Source organism: Fulmarus glacialis, unplaced genomic scaffold, assembly GCF_000690835.1.
Source record: "Fulmarus glacialis isolate BGI_N327 unplaced genomic scaffold, ASM69083v1 scaffold20786, whole genome shotgun sequence".
NCBI classification, from domain to species: domain Eukaryota; kingdom Metazoa; phylum Chordata; class Aves; order Procellariiformes; family Procellariidae; genus Fulmarus; species Fulmarus glacialis.
Genome location: NW_009220382.1, coordinates 12762 through 29273, shown reverse-complemented (window position 1 = coordinate 29273; position 16512 = coordinate 12762). Strand labels below are relative to the sequence as shown.

At 37.6% G+C, this 16512-nt stretch overlaps 1 protein-coding gene across 1 annotated transcript in view; it reads left to right on the top strand.

The window, feature by feature from the left end:
• Positions 1–2649: 2649 nt before the first annotated feature.
• The window catches only part of ZEB1 (zinc finger E-box binding homeobox 1), a gene marked incomplete at its 5' end in the record, with an annotated part of 26608 nt that continues 12745 nt past the window's right edge, over positions 2650–16512 (top strand). The window contains 4 exons of the mRNA XM_009580746.1: positions 2650–2850; positions 8150–8212; positions 9855–10016; positions 13089–13291. Of these exons, the coding sequence (XP_009579041.1) occupies positions 2650–2850; positions 8150–8212; positions 9855–10016; positions 13089–13291 (629 nt within the window). The remainder of the gene's footprint in view (positions 2851–8149; positions 8213–9854; positions 10017–13088; positions 13292–16512) is intronic.

Here is a 16512-nt window from a genome sequence, read left to right as displayed (position 1 = left end):
AGAAGGGCAACGAAGCTGGTGAAGGGTCTGGAGCACAAGTCTTATGAGGAGCAGCTGAGGGAACTGGGGCTGTTTAGCCTGGAGAAGAGGAGGCTGAGGGGAGACCTCATCGCGCTCTACAACTACCTGAAAGGAGGTTGTAGCGAGGTGGGGGTTGGTCTCTTCTCCCAAGTAACCAGCGATAGGACGAGAGGAAATGGCCTGAAGTTGCGCCAGGGGAGGTTTAGACTGGACATTAGGAAAAACTTCTTTACTGAAAGAGTGGTCAGGCCTTGGAACAGGCTGCCCAGGGAAGTGGTGGAGTCACCATCCCTGGAAGTATTTAAAAGACGTGTAGATGAGGCGCTTAGGGACATGGTTTAGTGGGTATGGTAGTGTTGGGTTGATGGTTGGACTTGATGATCTTAGAGGTCTTTTCCAACCTTAATGATTCTATAATTCTATAAGGGATTCCACTTAATTTCCCAAACTAAACAGGAAATTTATTTTTAAAAAATTAAGTATTCATTATCTACATTACTGAAATCTGAACTTATGCCTATAAATTTTGATCCCTGCTCTTACTGATCTTCTTTGCATATGGCAAAGGTAAATACATTTGTGTTTTATATTAATAATCCTCTATATCTAAGCATCACAGTAAAACCCAGTTAAGACAACAGGGTAAAATAATTTCTCCACTTCCTCCTAGTTTGTGTCTGTTCTTACACTTTTTTAAAAGATGCATTTACCATTTCTCAGGCAAATAAATTCATAAATGTTCTTCTGCTTTGGTGAGGGAATACGTGTATGTCTTCTCTTCCACACAACGTTACAGCATCCCTTACAGTACCTATTCTATTTTGCAAAATCATTTACAGAATATAAAGTGAATATCAATTTATGGATTGAAATGGACCAGATACTAATATTTAGGCAATTTGCCTAAATTTGTTGTCTTAGAAGAGGTCAATACCATGAATAGTGAGGCATTAATACGTTTTTCAAATAACACTATGTTTATAAAATATGGAAACATGGAATTATTGTTTTAAATTCAGAAGGCTCTTTTGTCGTGCTTATGCATGTTTTAGATGAGACATTTTTCTCCTGAATTGAAGGAAATGAGATAGTAGCCTGTCAGTTCAAAATGTTACTCACTTTCCCTGCTTAAATGCATTTTTAAATGACTAGAATATCTACTTTAAAAAAAAAAAAGTTAACTTCAGAAGAGCAGGAGTCTATTTATCTGCCATAATAGGCAAGATTCCACATGAAAGAATCAGTCTGGCTTCTCGTGTGCTAACAGTGAAGGATGCAGGTATCATAAAGTAGCATTATTATGTGCCTCCCAGGTATAGATCTGATAACCACTGAAGGAGTACTGCAGCCAAGACAAGTCTTGTTAGTTTATTCATTGATAAATTTATTCTCTTTCTTAAACTGTATTTTGAAGCATTTCAGTAAGAAGTTCACACTTGGCAGTGAAGAGGTAATACACATATAGATATAAATGTTTAATAGTTTAACTTCAGTGTGAGTAACAAGACAATTCAACAGATTGTGAAAGTAATTTTTTTCTTAATACATAATCCTTACAGTTTAAATTGAAATGGCCATAACTGATCTTTTGTGCTTACAATGAAGACTATTTTAATAATAATCTGCTCCCATATGACAGAAACATATATATCGTCATGTAATCCTTTGTCCACAAGACTCTCACAATACCTTCTCCAGGCCGAAAAAGCAGAGTTATTACCTTTTAATGGTAGCTGGGGAAAATGTTATGCGAGATTTCCTTTCTAAGTCACCTCTGAGATTTTTCCTTTCACATTCATCCTGTTGAGTCTTTAGTGTGATCTTTGGGTGTAACTACAAGAGCATTTTAGCTTGGATCAGGAGCACTTTAGCCCTTCCGAATCAAATCTCCTTATTGTTCCCATTTATTGCTCCTTGATTCACATACCCAGAGCATGGAGGTGGCATCAGTTACAGGAGGAGCCAGCGAGAAGATGGACTGGGTGAGCACAGCTAGCGTGCCTGACTGCAGACAAGGGCTTGCTCCATGGGAGCAGACAAGAGCGACTGAGCTACCCTCTCTGGAGTTTGCTCAGCCTGGGGTCACTTTGTCTTCGGTGCCAGTTGTTTACCTACAGTTTTATTCCTTCAGTACCCCACTGATTGCTATATACATACAGCCTATCCTCATTATACACATCTGTCTGGGACAAAATGTTGTTTATCAGTATTAAGTGTTTCACAGTCTATTGACCAGGCCATAATATTCTTAAAGGAAACACACAGTAATGCTGGAATCCAAATTGGAGTGATCCAATTGGAAGCCTGATGTTTCAGTGTGGCCCAGAAGACAACTCTGGAGTTGCCTGCTGCCTTTTCTTGTGCGCGCTGGGTGTGCAGAAGTGAGAAGTATTGTGATTCCTAGCAGTGGTGGAAGCTCAGCAGCTGCCAAATGTCTCCTTGTGTGCCGCCGTTACGTCCAAGTTGCTCACAGGCCACTGCCATCCCCATGTGGAAAGAAGAAATAATAATGTGACTCCATAGAGATGCCCCAGATATAGCATCTGGCCACAGTACTGAAAGCTTTGGACCTCCATGCTGTAAATTAAGAGTATGTTGATCAGTATTTTGCTTTCTGTCTGTCCGCAGTCACCAATTATAATAACGTGGTAGAAGCAAACTCAGATTCAGACGATGAAGATAAATTGCATATAGTGGAAGAAGAAAGTGTAACTGATGCAGCAGACTGTGATGCTAGTGTGCCAGAAGATGACTTGCCAACAGACCATACAGTATTACCAGAAAACAGTGAAAGAGAAGGGAGTACAAACAGTTGCTGGGAAGATGAAGGTATGTTCATTTTCACTGATGGTGCTGTGTAGAGAAAGGTTGCTAAAACGAAGATTCGATAGAACTTTTTTTGGTCACTTTGTTACTGAAATAACATGGAATATTCACAATCAACAAAGAGGTTTTCTAACGCATTTATTGTAATTTATTTAATATTTGAGGCAGATTGGGAGGTGCATTCATTCCATTGGCATTGTTAAACAGGAGCTTCAAATCTGTAGATGCAGCATTCTCAAGGGTGATCAGAGACTAGTTACTTGCTTTTACAACTCTTGCTTTTACAAGTCTTTTTGCATGGCAGGACTCTGCCATAGCTCCTGGTAAGGTTCAGGGTCTGCTCAGCTTGGGGAGTAAGCAGTAAGCCAAAAATATGAAACAAAATAATATTCAGATTTAAATTTCTTCCTGTGAGCTGCTTCTGCCATTTCCCTGGTAAAATATCACCTGAAAAAATAGGTTTTAGGTTATTAGTTTTAGAATTCCCTGTCTTACTCATAATGAATCTGTATTTTGAAAACACTGGAAGGAGGTAAATGTTGTACATATTATGCAGCAGCTTTAGAAGCTGAAAATTTGAAGCAATCAGGAAATAGGCCTTTTTTACTGTGGAATCAGATACTGAGTTTCATAATATCACACAGCATGCTTACATTTGAGCCAAATTGGGATAAATGCATAAATTAGTGGAATTTATTGCAGGATTTGGCCTTAATCCCCTGAAAGATACAGAATATTTTCCAGCATATCCCTGTTTGTGTCTGAACTCCAGCCGCAATTCTTTAGCATCTACCTTGTTAAAGCTGGTGGTTTAAGACAAATTGCATGACCTCACATCTAAATAAATGGCAAGCAGTCATATGGTCCCTAACTGCAATCCAGCTGAGAGGGAGCAGCTGAGAGTTCAAAGAATAGCATCAACTCAGCCTGTTTTTACGTAGCTGCTATTGCCAAGGTATGCTGTGCAGGGAAATGAGTATTTTGGAGCTAAATTATTAGATAGGTAATTTTCTTAGTTCTCCTGTAAGATCTTTGCTCTGCTGCAGGCTATATCTATCAGGAATTGCAGTTACATAAAAATGGGCTGTGTGTAGACTATTTCTTGAACCCTTCAAGCATAGGTGTAGGAAACCTGAAATAGGGATTGAGGAAGAGCACTAGCTCACAGAGGTGCTGGGTCAAGACTCTTTGGACTGAATGTTTCCTGGGGATGTACCTACAAGTAGTCATGACACAGCGTCTTGCCTCGGACAACTTTCTGAGGTTGTTCAGAGCTCTAGACATGTGATGGCATCTTTTTTGACTCCTTATTTCAAATGCATCATTTTTAACCTTTTAAAATTTGTTTGCTAAAATGAAACATTTGAACCAAATTCTACTTTGTTTGTAGAATCACAATGTAGGCAATGTTTTCTCTGCCTTGGTCATTGCTGACGAAGACAGGCTTTCATCACTATTTGATGAAAATAGTGATAGACAGACAAAAGATTAAACGATACAGGCTTGCTCAAACTACCATAAATTTCTTCTGTAAAAATTATGTATTCTGAAGCCTCTTTTGTAGCAGTCTGGAGGGTTTTTTATTTGATCGTAAGGTTTTTTTAAATAAATTGTTTGAACTTCTGGCGATGACTACATGAGAAAAATGAAGGCTACATTAGGTTTTATGGAGCTTTGATTTGCTATGGTAAAGTACTATTTACTTTTTTATAGCTTTCCTAGAAGGAAAGGTGTGAGCTGAAAATCATATCATCAGTCTTGGTTGCACATTAGAAATCTGAAGAGAGAGGTATTGGAATACATGATCTCTCTCGTGGTAAGGTACTGGGGTAGGTGTCCGTGCAACACTAATACCATCCTCAGGACTGGTGATTACTTTTAGAAAACATACACTACAGCAGTTTTAGTAAGTTGTGTTTCATCAGTAAATAGTACTGAAAGTTCCTGCGTTTAGCTGAACTTGACAGAATGAGTTTTTTACATATTTATTCTGTTTGCGAATGCCCAAGAATAGAAACAACACACGTAACATTTCTTATCAGTTTAGTTTCCTTCCGTTTCCAGTCATTCTAACTGAATTTCTAAAAGACCTTCGGAACAGGTGTTTTAAATATAAGGTGTGTATCTCAAGAGGTTTAACTGAAACAGGCATACAGGTTTGTAAAAGTGAACCACGTGTATCCTGCACAAGTTGTTGGCAGTGTGCCAGCATTCAAGTGTGCATGGGTTTTTTTGCTTTAGTTTAAAGTAAAACCTGCGCTACAATTTAAAAAAAAAGCAAAGGTTAAACTTATTGACTTATTATATTAATACACTTAAAAAGCATTATTATGTATTGTAAGTATTTAGCAAATCTAGAGATCTCAGACCTGGAACTAAGATAGCTTTGAAAAATTGAAAATTTAAAAAAATTGTCCAGACCTTGAAATAACCTTTAAAAATTAATGAAAATTATGTTTTATGTTTAAGCTCTTCCTGGAACTCAAAAATTCCTTTACCTCATAAAATTTTAGGTTGAGCCTATGTGCTGTAAGATGGATTGTGTTCTTTCTTTCAGTGTGGTGGGTGGCTGAGGAAGGTTGCTGCACTATTTTGTGAAGTTTTCCCAAACTTCATTTGGGAGGAAGGCTAAAAAAGTGTGGCATCTTTTTGATCAAGTTTTTACTCACGGAAGCAAACAACCAGGCAATACTGTGAGCTGTAAATAGTGCTTGCTACATGCATATCAGAAAATTAGCTCTAATGAATTTAAATTAGAAACTCTTGATGGGCTTTGGAATTTATTCCCTTCTCTGAAGATAAGACTGCAGTGGAAATTTCAGTGAAGTTTGTCTTTCTGCCTACAACCAAAATTTCCATTTTGCTAGTGGTTTAAGTTTGATCAGTTATCTTACCCATGCAGAGATCTTTACAGTCAGCCTATGACACAGTGATTGTGTCGTGCATCTTTGCTGCTAGTACACACTGTTGCCTGTGATCTGAAAATCATTAGCAGTTAACTCTAGCAAGTCCCACCATATCTCTAAGCAGCTGCTCATAAGCAATGATGAGACACAGAAATCCAAGAACATGTTTTACAATTATCGAGTATGTCCAGATGTAATGCCAGGATGGATATTCATGCTCTAGATATTATTCATGGAGACCTGTATTTAAGCGGTCTTCAGCAGGTAGCTCAAATTTCTTCTGGAATTCAGAGCTGTGACTTATGCTTGGTGGAACAGTGTCTTAAGATCTTTTCCCCCATCATCACATCCCTTTCCGTTGCTTCCCAGCAGCTGTGTTTGCAGCGTGGTAATCGGGCTTCTGAGGGAAGAATTGCAAAGTTGCCTTCCTATGTGGACCATACTAAGCTATAAAGATGGAGCTCTACTTTTTCAAATTATTAATTATTCCTACAGCATTAAGGAAGATCACCCCCTGTGGAAAAGGGCTCCTCCCTGTCTTATACCCACTTTTAGATATTGGGAAGAGACAGTACCAGACAGAGGTTATGATTATTAGAATTGAGAGGGTTTTTAAGTTCACTGACATTAATCTATAGCGCCACGAATTCCTTGACATGCACTTGGGAAGCATAGCTTTTATTTGTACTGAAGCCAATGGAATTTGCTAGGGACACTATAATTTAAATTTCTGTGAATAATAACTTACTGATACTCCCCCTCTTCCACAGAGCCTACTTCATAATGGAGAAAAATCACAAACCCATTTTAAAGAAAAATAATGGGTTTGCATCATGATTGTTTTTAAGAAATTAAATTTTGGATTTAAATTTGCATTGCGTGCAATCATCCATCTTACAAATTCTGAACCAAGTCTGTGGTATCATGAGCCAAAAATATAATTAGTTCACAATCCAGTATTGACCAATAAAATACGGACTGTTTTGGGGTTTTTTTTTAGATGGCAATTAAAGTTAAAGTAAGATTTAAGAGTTACAGTTTCCTTTTAAGTGTATTTCTTGTTTGTGACTATCTGCAGATATTTTGGGTCTGTCGGATTTTATCAAAGTAGACAGAATCTTTTCCTTTGAGGAAGCTGGTATTATCTGAGAACTTAAAGTTCTCCTAGAATTTATCATCTTCCATGTAAAGGAGAAATTGGCTTCTCCTGTAATTAAAAAGCTGGAATGTTCTGGGGTTTTGACTAGCCAAACCAAAGGATTTTTCCCTGCACTGAAGTAGAGTGAAGTAAGGTAAATAAAAGTATAACAGTCGCCATTTCAGATCATGTGTGGTCTAACCTCCTGTATCATATAAGAGTCTTTTTCTGCAGTGTAGCTCTGAAGCATCTAAGGTTTCCGTAATAAAACTATGAAATAATGCTTTAATTTCACATATATTAGCATAGCATACTACTGATAAAGGAACAAAACAACCAACATAGCTTTCCTATGCACTGCTGCCGTAAGCCAGGTACTGACGGAAATGGCAGCAGAGGCCTTTCCAATGGGAACTTCCCAGTCCAGGCTACCCAACGAACGTAAATTAGGAACAACTTGGGCCGTTTATTGATTTGAACCAACAACCTGTAGTGAGTTAAAACTTCCATGCTGCATCCTTGAACACTGCAGCTCAGCAGGAGCTGGTGGAGCTTCAGAGGCAGGTAGGCTCCACAGCGTTAGTTCTGCAGACGTCTGGTATCTGCAAACTCGTACTGAATATTGGAATTGATAGGTGAAACATTTTTGTAATGCACGGTTGATCTGAAGTGGAGAGCATGTGTTTAAAATCCTTGTTTGTTTAAGCAATCACAGCCTATAAGTGGTTTCTAGATGATTTATAAAAAAGAGAATGCATTAGGTAGCTGTTTGCAGATGTTACCAGCAAATTATCAGTCATTTCCAAAAACTGCTGATTGGAGAAAATAATGTAAACGTATTTGTTTTATGATACACTGGTTTCTGGAAATAATATTCCAGTGTATCAGATAGCTGCATTTGTAGATAGGGTTATTTAAGTAACTGACTCTGTACTTGCTGGAGAAACACACTGTCCCTGTCTTTACCTCTCTTCAAATAATGGTTAGTGTTTAGTATTGCTTCCTTTTAAGATCTCATTTCTTTAACCATGGAATATCTTTGTGATTCAGCTGATAACACACTGCTGAAATAACGTGCAATCCATATTTTTGAAAGAACGTTGTGTTTCAATGCAGTTCTTTTAAACAATACAGAAATGGAAAAAATTGCTGAAGAAATAACTCAAATGTATTAAGTTGCTGTTGTGTGTGTGGCTTTTTTTTTGTTTTTTTTTTTTTTAAATATTCATTCTTCTTTTTGTGAAATGTACTGTTTCAGCTGGAAAAGAAACAAAGGAAATCCTGGGGCCTGAAGCTCAGACGGATGAAGTTGGATGTACAGGTATTTCTTTGTTAGTCTGAGTCCCTTATTCATAAAGTGCTATTGAATTTTGGCTAGGTGAGTATCCTTCTGAAATCTTTGAAATTCTCCCACCTCTCTTTATAAACTGCTTTGCTCTTCCACGCTAGAGGTCTTAAATTGTAAACAGTGTTTTAGCTGAGGAAGAATAGTCTGGGCTCCTCTCAGATGTGGTGGGTCCGGAGGTGTCGCTGACCAGTGACACGGAGCAGTCCTCTCACGCCAGGGCTGACCGCAGCCTCCTAAGAGCACCGTGTCTCCTAAGAGCGAGACAAGGAATAGCGCTGATCTCGTTCGTAGTTGTATAGAATACAAGTACAGATCAATAGACAGTGTTTTAAACTAATAAGGAATATACCAAAATAAACGTAAGCTAATACTGTATCTTATTACCAACTTCGCTGTTTGTACTGATTATACAGAAGGCAAAATAAAATGTGTACTTCAGTTTCAGAACCAAACAAAAACAGATGCTTTGTTATTTTGTTATTTCTTTGGTTGACAAAAAACTTAACATATAGCTCATCCAGCTTTTTAAAAGATTTTTATACTTTTTTTTTTTTAATGCCCTTAACACTAAATAGATATTATCGGGGTAAGCCTTATTTAAAAAAAAATTAAAAAACCTGAACATTGATGTGTTTAAAACTGTAGGTTCACACATTCTTTTTAGTTACTATAAAGTCAGATCTCTCCAAACAAGTATGGAGAACTACATTATGTACTGCATTACAGACTATATGTGAGAGACTGCCTCATGTCATAAAAAGATTGTGTCAAATTATAAATTGAATATGTGGCTTCACACTGAGAGATGAGTCGTAAAACTTCTCCTTCCTATTAAAAATATACCTCACATTATTAATAGTGGAGGAGATGTGTCATGATTCAGTGTGCTGCAGGCAGAGCTCTCACAGAATGTTCCACCATGGTAAAAGTAAACTCTATGAACAATGTATTTAGGCAAATACTTGGTAGCAAATATTTATCATAAAAACATGAAGTAAAATATTCAATTTGTTATTTGTTAACTTTGAAATACAGTTCAGATTGTTCTCTTAAGTTTTAAACTGGAAAATGTTGAAGGATGTTAACTAGATGTGAAAGCTTTTTGATAGCTGTTTCCAACACCAGAGAACAAGCCACTCAAAGTTCAAGTTTGCTGCATTTCAGGCAGCCAACTTGTTATTCAGAGTTTAAATATCTTCTGGGCTTGCGCTAATGAACAGGTCTTAAATAACATTAAAAATTATGTCTTGAAGGCAACAAATTTACTTTTGCAAACATAGAAGCCAAGATGGTAAGCTGACCTTCAAACTACAAGGGCTAAATGATAATTAATGTTGCATTTAAGATTTTTAGGGAAGTTGAGGGGAACAGCTAAATCTAAAATTATAAAAATGCACTGAGCTGAAGAGGCAAACTGTGTTTTTAGTCAAATTTTTTAAATGTCATTATGCCACTGCATATTCCTGCATCTTGAAGGGCTTGACCTATACTAGTATTTGTAAAGAGTTTTGAAATCCTTGGATAGAGGGTGATTTGGCGATGTGGATTACTGAATCTCATTTATGTTCTTTTGAACTCTTCATTTCATGTCTGGTATCTTGTTTTTCACTCTTAGTAAAAGAAGATGAATGTGATTCTGATGCAGAAAATGAACAAAACCATGACCCTAATGTTGAAGAATTCCTTCAACAAGAAGATACAGCTGTTATCTACCCTGAAGCACCTGAGGAGGACCAGAGACAAGGCACACCAGAAGCTAGTGGTCAGGATGAAAATGGTAAATGCCACCAGTTCAGTTCTTACGAAATAAATTGTACTACTTGACCCAAAAGTTCTGTTGTGTTTTAGAAGACAACAATGCATACACATGTAACTTTGGGGGGAAAAAACCAAAATCTTAGTTAAATAATTATAAGAGGATGGGATCATCATGCAAAAAACATTACTACTTGATTTTGTGAAACAAGACATGCACTGGGGTTCAGTTGTATGGGTACCTAAATGATAACCTCCAGTAACTGGAAATAAAAATTCAAGCTTTCATAGGTCCATTCAGTAGGATTATATTAAAGAACAGAACAAACATTAAATATAATGGGAGTGAAGCAAGATAGTGTGGTTTTATGTAATAATAACTTAGGAGGAGTTATAACGTGTTTCTTTTCTTTTTATATTTCTAAACAAAATGCCCAAAAAGATCTATTACATAGGAGTTCTTTTATTAGGTAGTCAGTCTATGACGGGCTTTTTTTTTTTCCCCCTGAAAAGACAGCAGTGGAGAAAAAAGAAACGTTGTTTATACGAAAATGTTTATGTGAAAAATTAATGATCTGTTGTTATTTTTAAGTAGATGTCTTTTTTATCTAAGGAAGTTTCATGCTTAAGATGTTCTTCTGAGTGAGGTGAGAAGTCATATTTTGTTCATTTCTTCATCATGAAACACCGAAGGCATCTTCATCATGAAATATTGGAAGGCAAAACCTGTTCAGATTGGTTTTGCATTCTGCACTGCTTTCTGAAGTGTTCACCTTTCATAACCTGTGACAACTGCAGTTTCAACCAGATTGTGTCCCTTTATTGGAGTATTTAAGATTTTTCAAAAGAAAGTTACATCCTACATAGAGGGTTAGGAGTCATTGTGTTCCAGTTGTTTAAAAAAATGTACATAATTGAACAAAAAATGACATTGTAGCTGTATTACTGTGCTGGAGTCTAAGGGAGAGCAGTGAAAGGGATAATGTTAACAATTTTGTTCTGGTCTTCCAGAAGTTTTATGTTACTAGAGATTTTAGGAAAAAAATAAGTAAATTAAAATATTTGAGAAATTTAAACTGTGTACGTACCTATTTATATATATAAATAGGACCTGAATTACTAATATTTTGTGGTTTATGTTACAAGTTTTGCAAAATTCAAGTAAGGTCTATCTCAACAGTAGTATCTTAAAAATTACAATTTAATTAATTTAAAATTTTAATTTGTGGTTGAAGTGGCACAAATTGTCAAGTTAGTTTTACAGCCTTGCAATATGACTTCCATGTAATCATTAAAAATACACATTTGTATTAGTAATTTAAATTGGACCTATCCCAGTAAGTTCACAGAGAAGTATTCTGGAAATCACAATGATGAACAATAGTCTTCAGTTTTTCAATCATTTGGAACAGAAAATGCCAAAAATTTAGTGATATTTGCTAAAGATACTTGCTTCCGAACTGGGGGACTGGACAAGAGAAGTGACAGAGAATTAGTCTTTAGTGGCTTTGGGAAATCATTGCCATTTCGCCATTTGCTCCAATGGAAACAGAATTTAAGTGAACGTGCTTCTGACATTCCCACTGAGTTGTATTTGTGCTGAAATGGAGTATTCTTTATGTCAGGTGAATTGAATTGTAGATGGGGGAAAAAAGAGAATTGAAGGGAAACATACTGTGTCTACACATGTGGGGACGGGTTCATTTTTGGACAACCCAGCTAATCCAGGAAAAGCAGAAAGGGGTAGAACAACACAAAAACCAGTGCAATATGAGTGTTACCTTGCCTATTACCATAACAAGTGTAAAAGAACCTATATGACAGAGAAGGTGGTGTTTTTTAGTAATAATGAAAACTGGTCTGACTCTTCCACTGTTGCAAGGACAGTGGCATGTTCAGTAAAAATAAAGTCAGTAAATTCCACACAGACAGAACGAATTGCTACTTTATAGAGCATATAATAATCTATGGTGATAACTGCTGAAAGAGGTCGTGAAGATAAATAATTCGGAAGTACTTTCTAAAGTACTGGTTACTTTTATGAGTAGTAATAATGCTTACAGTTCTGCAACTTAAAATGACAATGTGTACAAATTTGCCCCTTGTGCTTCAGAGCATAAAATGATAATCAGTAAAGACCTTCCGCCTTCCTCTTCTTCTCTCACTCAGCACAGTGGATAGGTGCATCCTTGCAAAATTTCCTTCCCATTTCCCTTGAAGCATGGAAGAGTAGCATGGTCATTGGAGGATACCACATCTTATAAATTGATAGTTTGATCAAATACAGCAAACCCTACATTTATTTAAACACATTTCTATCAATCTATAAGGAAAGATTTTTTCAATTCATTTTTCAAGCATAGAGTAAGTTACTATATATGGGGGATAAATATATGCTGATAAGAGGAGATGGAGTTAAACTTCGTAGATGGTGACTTCTCAGAAATAGACTTGTGAAATTAATATTCAGCTTCAATCTGCTAACAGGTACATATCTGTGTATAAAAATTATAAACCATATTTCAATTTTTTTTTTCCAGTGGTCTTTTTACTTATGATTCTGTGTTAGGTAAGGAGAAAGAAAAAGTTATTCTCTGAAGCTTGCGAATATTCTTTATTCCTTAGGAACTGAAAACAAGATCACCATTAAATGTTTCAGTGATAGACTTTAATTTGTAAACAGGATTTCAGGATTGCCTGTGATTGAGCTAACAGATCTACTAAGATTACTACATCTTAAACCATGTTTCACAATTTTCAGACCACTTTTTAATCAGAAATACACATGTAGAAGCTCTAGTGCTGTATTGGGAAGTCCAACAGACTTGCTGTGAGAGGTGTGGTTTTGGGTAATCATTGTGCTGACTCTCTCCAGTGTACACTGGGGCAAGCGTACCACACTGTAGTTAGTAACATAATACCTGTGGGGAAAAAAAAAAATGATTATTCCTTTTCTAAAACAGATAGAGCTTCTAGCAGCTGCATGTTTTCTTACAGTAAATATATGTAAATGTAAAGTATATTTGTTGATGTTAAAGTTTGGAGCTTACATTTATTTAAATATGGTGTATTGTGTATTGTCTCTCCTGTGTAGGAACGCCCGATGCATTTTCCCAACTGCTTACTTGTCCATATTGTGATCGAGGGTACAAGCGTTTTACCTCTCTGAAAGAACACATTAAATACCGCCATGAAAAAAATGAAGATAACTTTAGTTGCTCCTTGTGCAGTTACACGTTTGCATACAGAACGCAGCTCGACCGCCATATGACATCACACAAATCAGGAAGAGATCAAGTAAGTGGCGTTTGAATTAAGGATTTATCCTCCTCTGTAACAACGCTGTGATTTGTTACGTGAGCAAAAACGTACAGAGCAAGTAAGCTGTTCATATCAGATTATCTACACGCTGAAGTCACAATCCTGGAGCACACACTTAAACTTGCTGCCTTTTCTGTAGCTGTCAAAGGATTAGATCTGAATTCCTGTGCTTTTATTTATCTAGGCAGTATGGCTGGGCTTAAATTTTAGTTTTCAGAAGTGCTTTATTGCATTTATAGGTAATTACATTTTTCCTGTTCATTGTCAAACATTACATAAGAATTGTGACTCAAACTTAATCTCAAATCTCTAGTGAAACACCTACATTTTTCTTTCATAAATCCTGTTTGGCTAATTCAAAATTTACGGTACCCATTTTTGCCCTGAAGAAACAAACCATTGTATTGATTCATTTGCTTGAACAGTGAGATACAGTTTTTAAATACAATCCATGCTGTAAGACAATATACAAATAATTTGCGCCTAAAATACGTTTCAGTACTAAATGAAGCAATAAAACAGATACTCTGAGCTTGTTTTCTGTGGTTCATGGGCTGTCCTGAGGGCATGGTTCCTTGAAATGCCTTCCATGAGTTAGCCATCTCGTCACTATGGAAGATCCTGAGATTCTGTTCCCCTCTCTCTCTTTTTCTTTTCTTCTTTTATCCCCTCAATTTCCTATTATCCATCCCCAATTACATGCTTCCATAGCTTATCAGAGGCACCCTGAGGCTCAGGAACCAACTGAAACTCACTGAAACAGTCAGGAATTGTCCAAGGAAAAAAGATACAGATTTTCCACCACCCGGTTATAGAGAGAGGCTTGGAGATGTTCCCTTCTGAGGAAAGACTAAAAAGATTTATACTCTTCAGAGAGGAAGCAGGAGAGAAACATCACAGAAAGATGCAAAACAGTGAATAGTGAAAAGAATGTAAAGGGAAAGGTACTTCAATATTTTTTGCAGCTCCAAACCAACAGAACTTTCATTAAACTGAAAGGTTGTAACACAGAGTAAAGGACGTGCTTTTTTGCACGTTGCATATTAACCTCCGTTCTACAAAGTATCACTAAGTCCAAGAAGGCTTTAACAGGCTTAAAAATTTATTATGCATTTTTATACCTGAGTGTTTACATTCACGTGTAATTTAAATAGGAAAAATTGTTACAAGAGGTATCGGCCATCCTGCTGCAGGGATTTTACTGTCTCACAAGGTTTGGAATAACCTCACCAGCATATTCTGACACGGCAGTTATTGTTTATTCAAATGTATTTCCCATTAACAATTCATTTCTGTCTTGCTCTTTTACTGGCTTGGCTTCCACTTTAAAGTTCTATCATCTTATATACATCTTGTATTTCTAACTATAAAATCTATGAATGCTTTTTGTATAATGCTTTTTTGTGAGCTACCACATTTGTTTTCAATTTTTCCAGCTAGAAGCCTAAAAGCAGAAGAATAAAGTAGTTGAAAGGGCTAGAAGCCTTTCCCATATTTGCTTGAAGTTTGAATGAACAGAGAAAAAATACCAAGCGAGTAAACAATCTCAGAAGAATTGCCATGAAGGGAAACTTAAATTGTATTCCTGCAGATATATTTTAATGGGCCTATACTTTTGAAGGCACAACTGTATTTGATAAATGTTGTTACTATGAAGTATCTGGAACTCAGTATTACACCCGTTTAAGTGTGGTCTTTCTCTAGAGATGTAGCCAGAATCAAAACTACAATAGTTTAGATATTTGGTAAATTTGAAATGTGTGTTTGTTTATGTTACTGTTACAAAGTTGTCATGTCTTCAAAATTGGCTTCATGTGCATGTAAATGATTACATCATTTGTGTAATGGAAAATTAAATTTTTTTCATAGTTGTGGATCTTAAACAGCTGCATCTTCAAAATTTAATTACTTATTCATGGAAACATCGAATCATAGAATGGTTTGGATTGGGAGGGACCTTAAAGGTCATCTAGTTCCAATCACCCTGTCATGGGCAGGGAAACCTTCCAGTAGACCAGGTTGCTCAAAGCCCCATCCAAGCTGGCCTTGAACACTTCCAGGGATGGGGCATCCAACTTCTCTGGGCAACGTGTTCCAGTGCCTCACCACCTTCCTAGTGAAGAATTTCCTCCTAATATCTAATCTAAATCTACCCTCTTTCAGTTTAAAGCCATTACCTCTTGTCCTATCACTACATGCGCTTGTAAAAAGTCCCTCTCCAGCTTTCTTGTAGGCCCCCTTCAGGTACTGGAAGGCTGCTGTAAGGTCTTCCTGGAGCCTTCTCCTCTCCAGGCTGAACAACCCCCAAATCTCTCAGCCTGTCTTCATAGAAGAGGTGCTCCAGCCCTCTGATCGTCTTTGTGGCCTTCCTCTGGACTCGCTCCAACAGGTACATGCCCTTCGTATGTTGGGGGCCCCAGAGCTGAATGCAATACAGTGGGGTCTCACGAGAGCAGAGTAGAGGGTGAGAATCGCCTTCCTCGACCTGCTGGTCACGCTTCTTTTGATGCAGCCCAGGATACGGTTGGCTTTCTGGGCTGCAGGCACACATTGCCGGGTCATGTTGAGCTTCTCATCAAGCAACACCCCCAAGTCCTTCTCCCCGGGGCAGCTCTCAATCCATTCTCTGCCCAGCCTGTATTTGTGCTTGGGATTGCCCCGACCCATGTGCAGGACCTTGCACTTGGCCTTGTTGAACTTTATAAGGTTCGCAGGGGCGTACCTCTCAAGCCTGTCAAGGTCCCTCTGGATGGCATCCCTTCCCTCCAGCATGTCGACTGCACCACACAGCTTGGTGTCACTGGTAAACTTGCTGAGGCTGCACTCAATCCCACTGTCCATGCCACCAACAAAGATGTTAAACAGCACCAGTCCCAATATCGACCCCTGAGGAACGCCATTCATCAGTGGTGTCCACTTGGACATCGATTTTGGTGACTGCAACGCTGTGGGTGGTCCCATCCAGCCAATTGCTTATCCACCAAGTGGTCCATCTGTCAGATCCATGTCTCTCCAATTTAGAGACAAGGATGTCATGCAGGACAGTGTCAAATGCTTTGCACAAGTCCAGATAGATGCCGTCAGTTGCTCTTCCCTTATTCACCAACGCTGTAACCCCATCGTAGAAAGCCACCAAATTTGTCAGACACGATTTGCCATTAGTGAAGCCATGTTGGCTGTCACCAATCTCCTCGTTA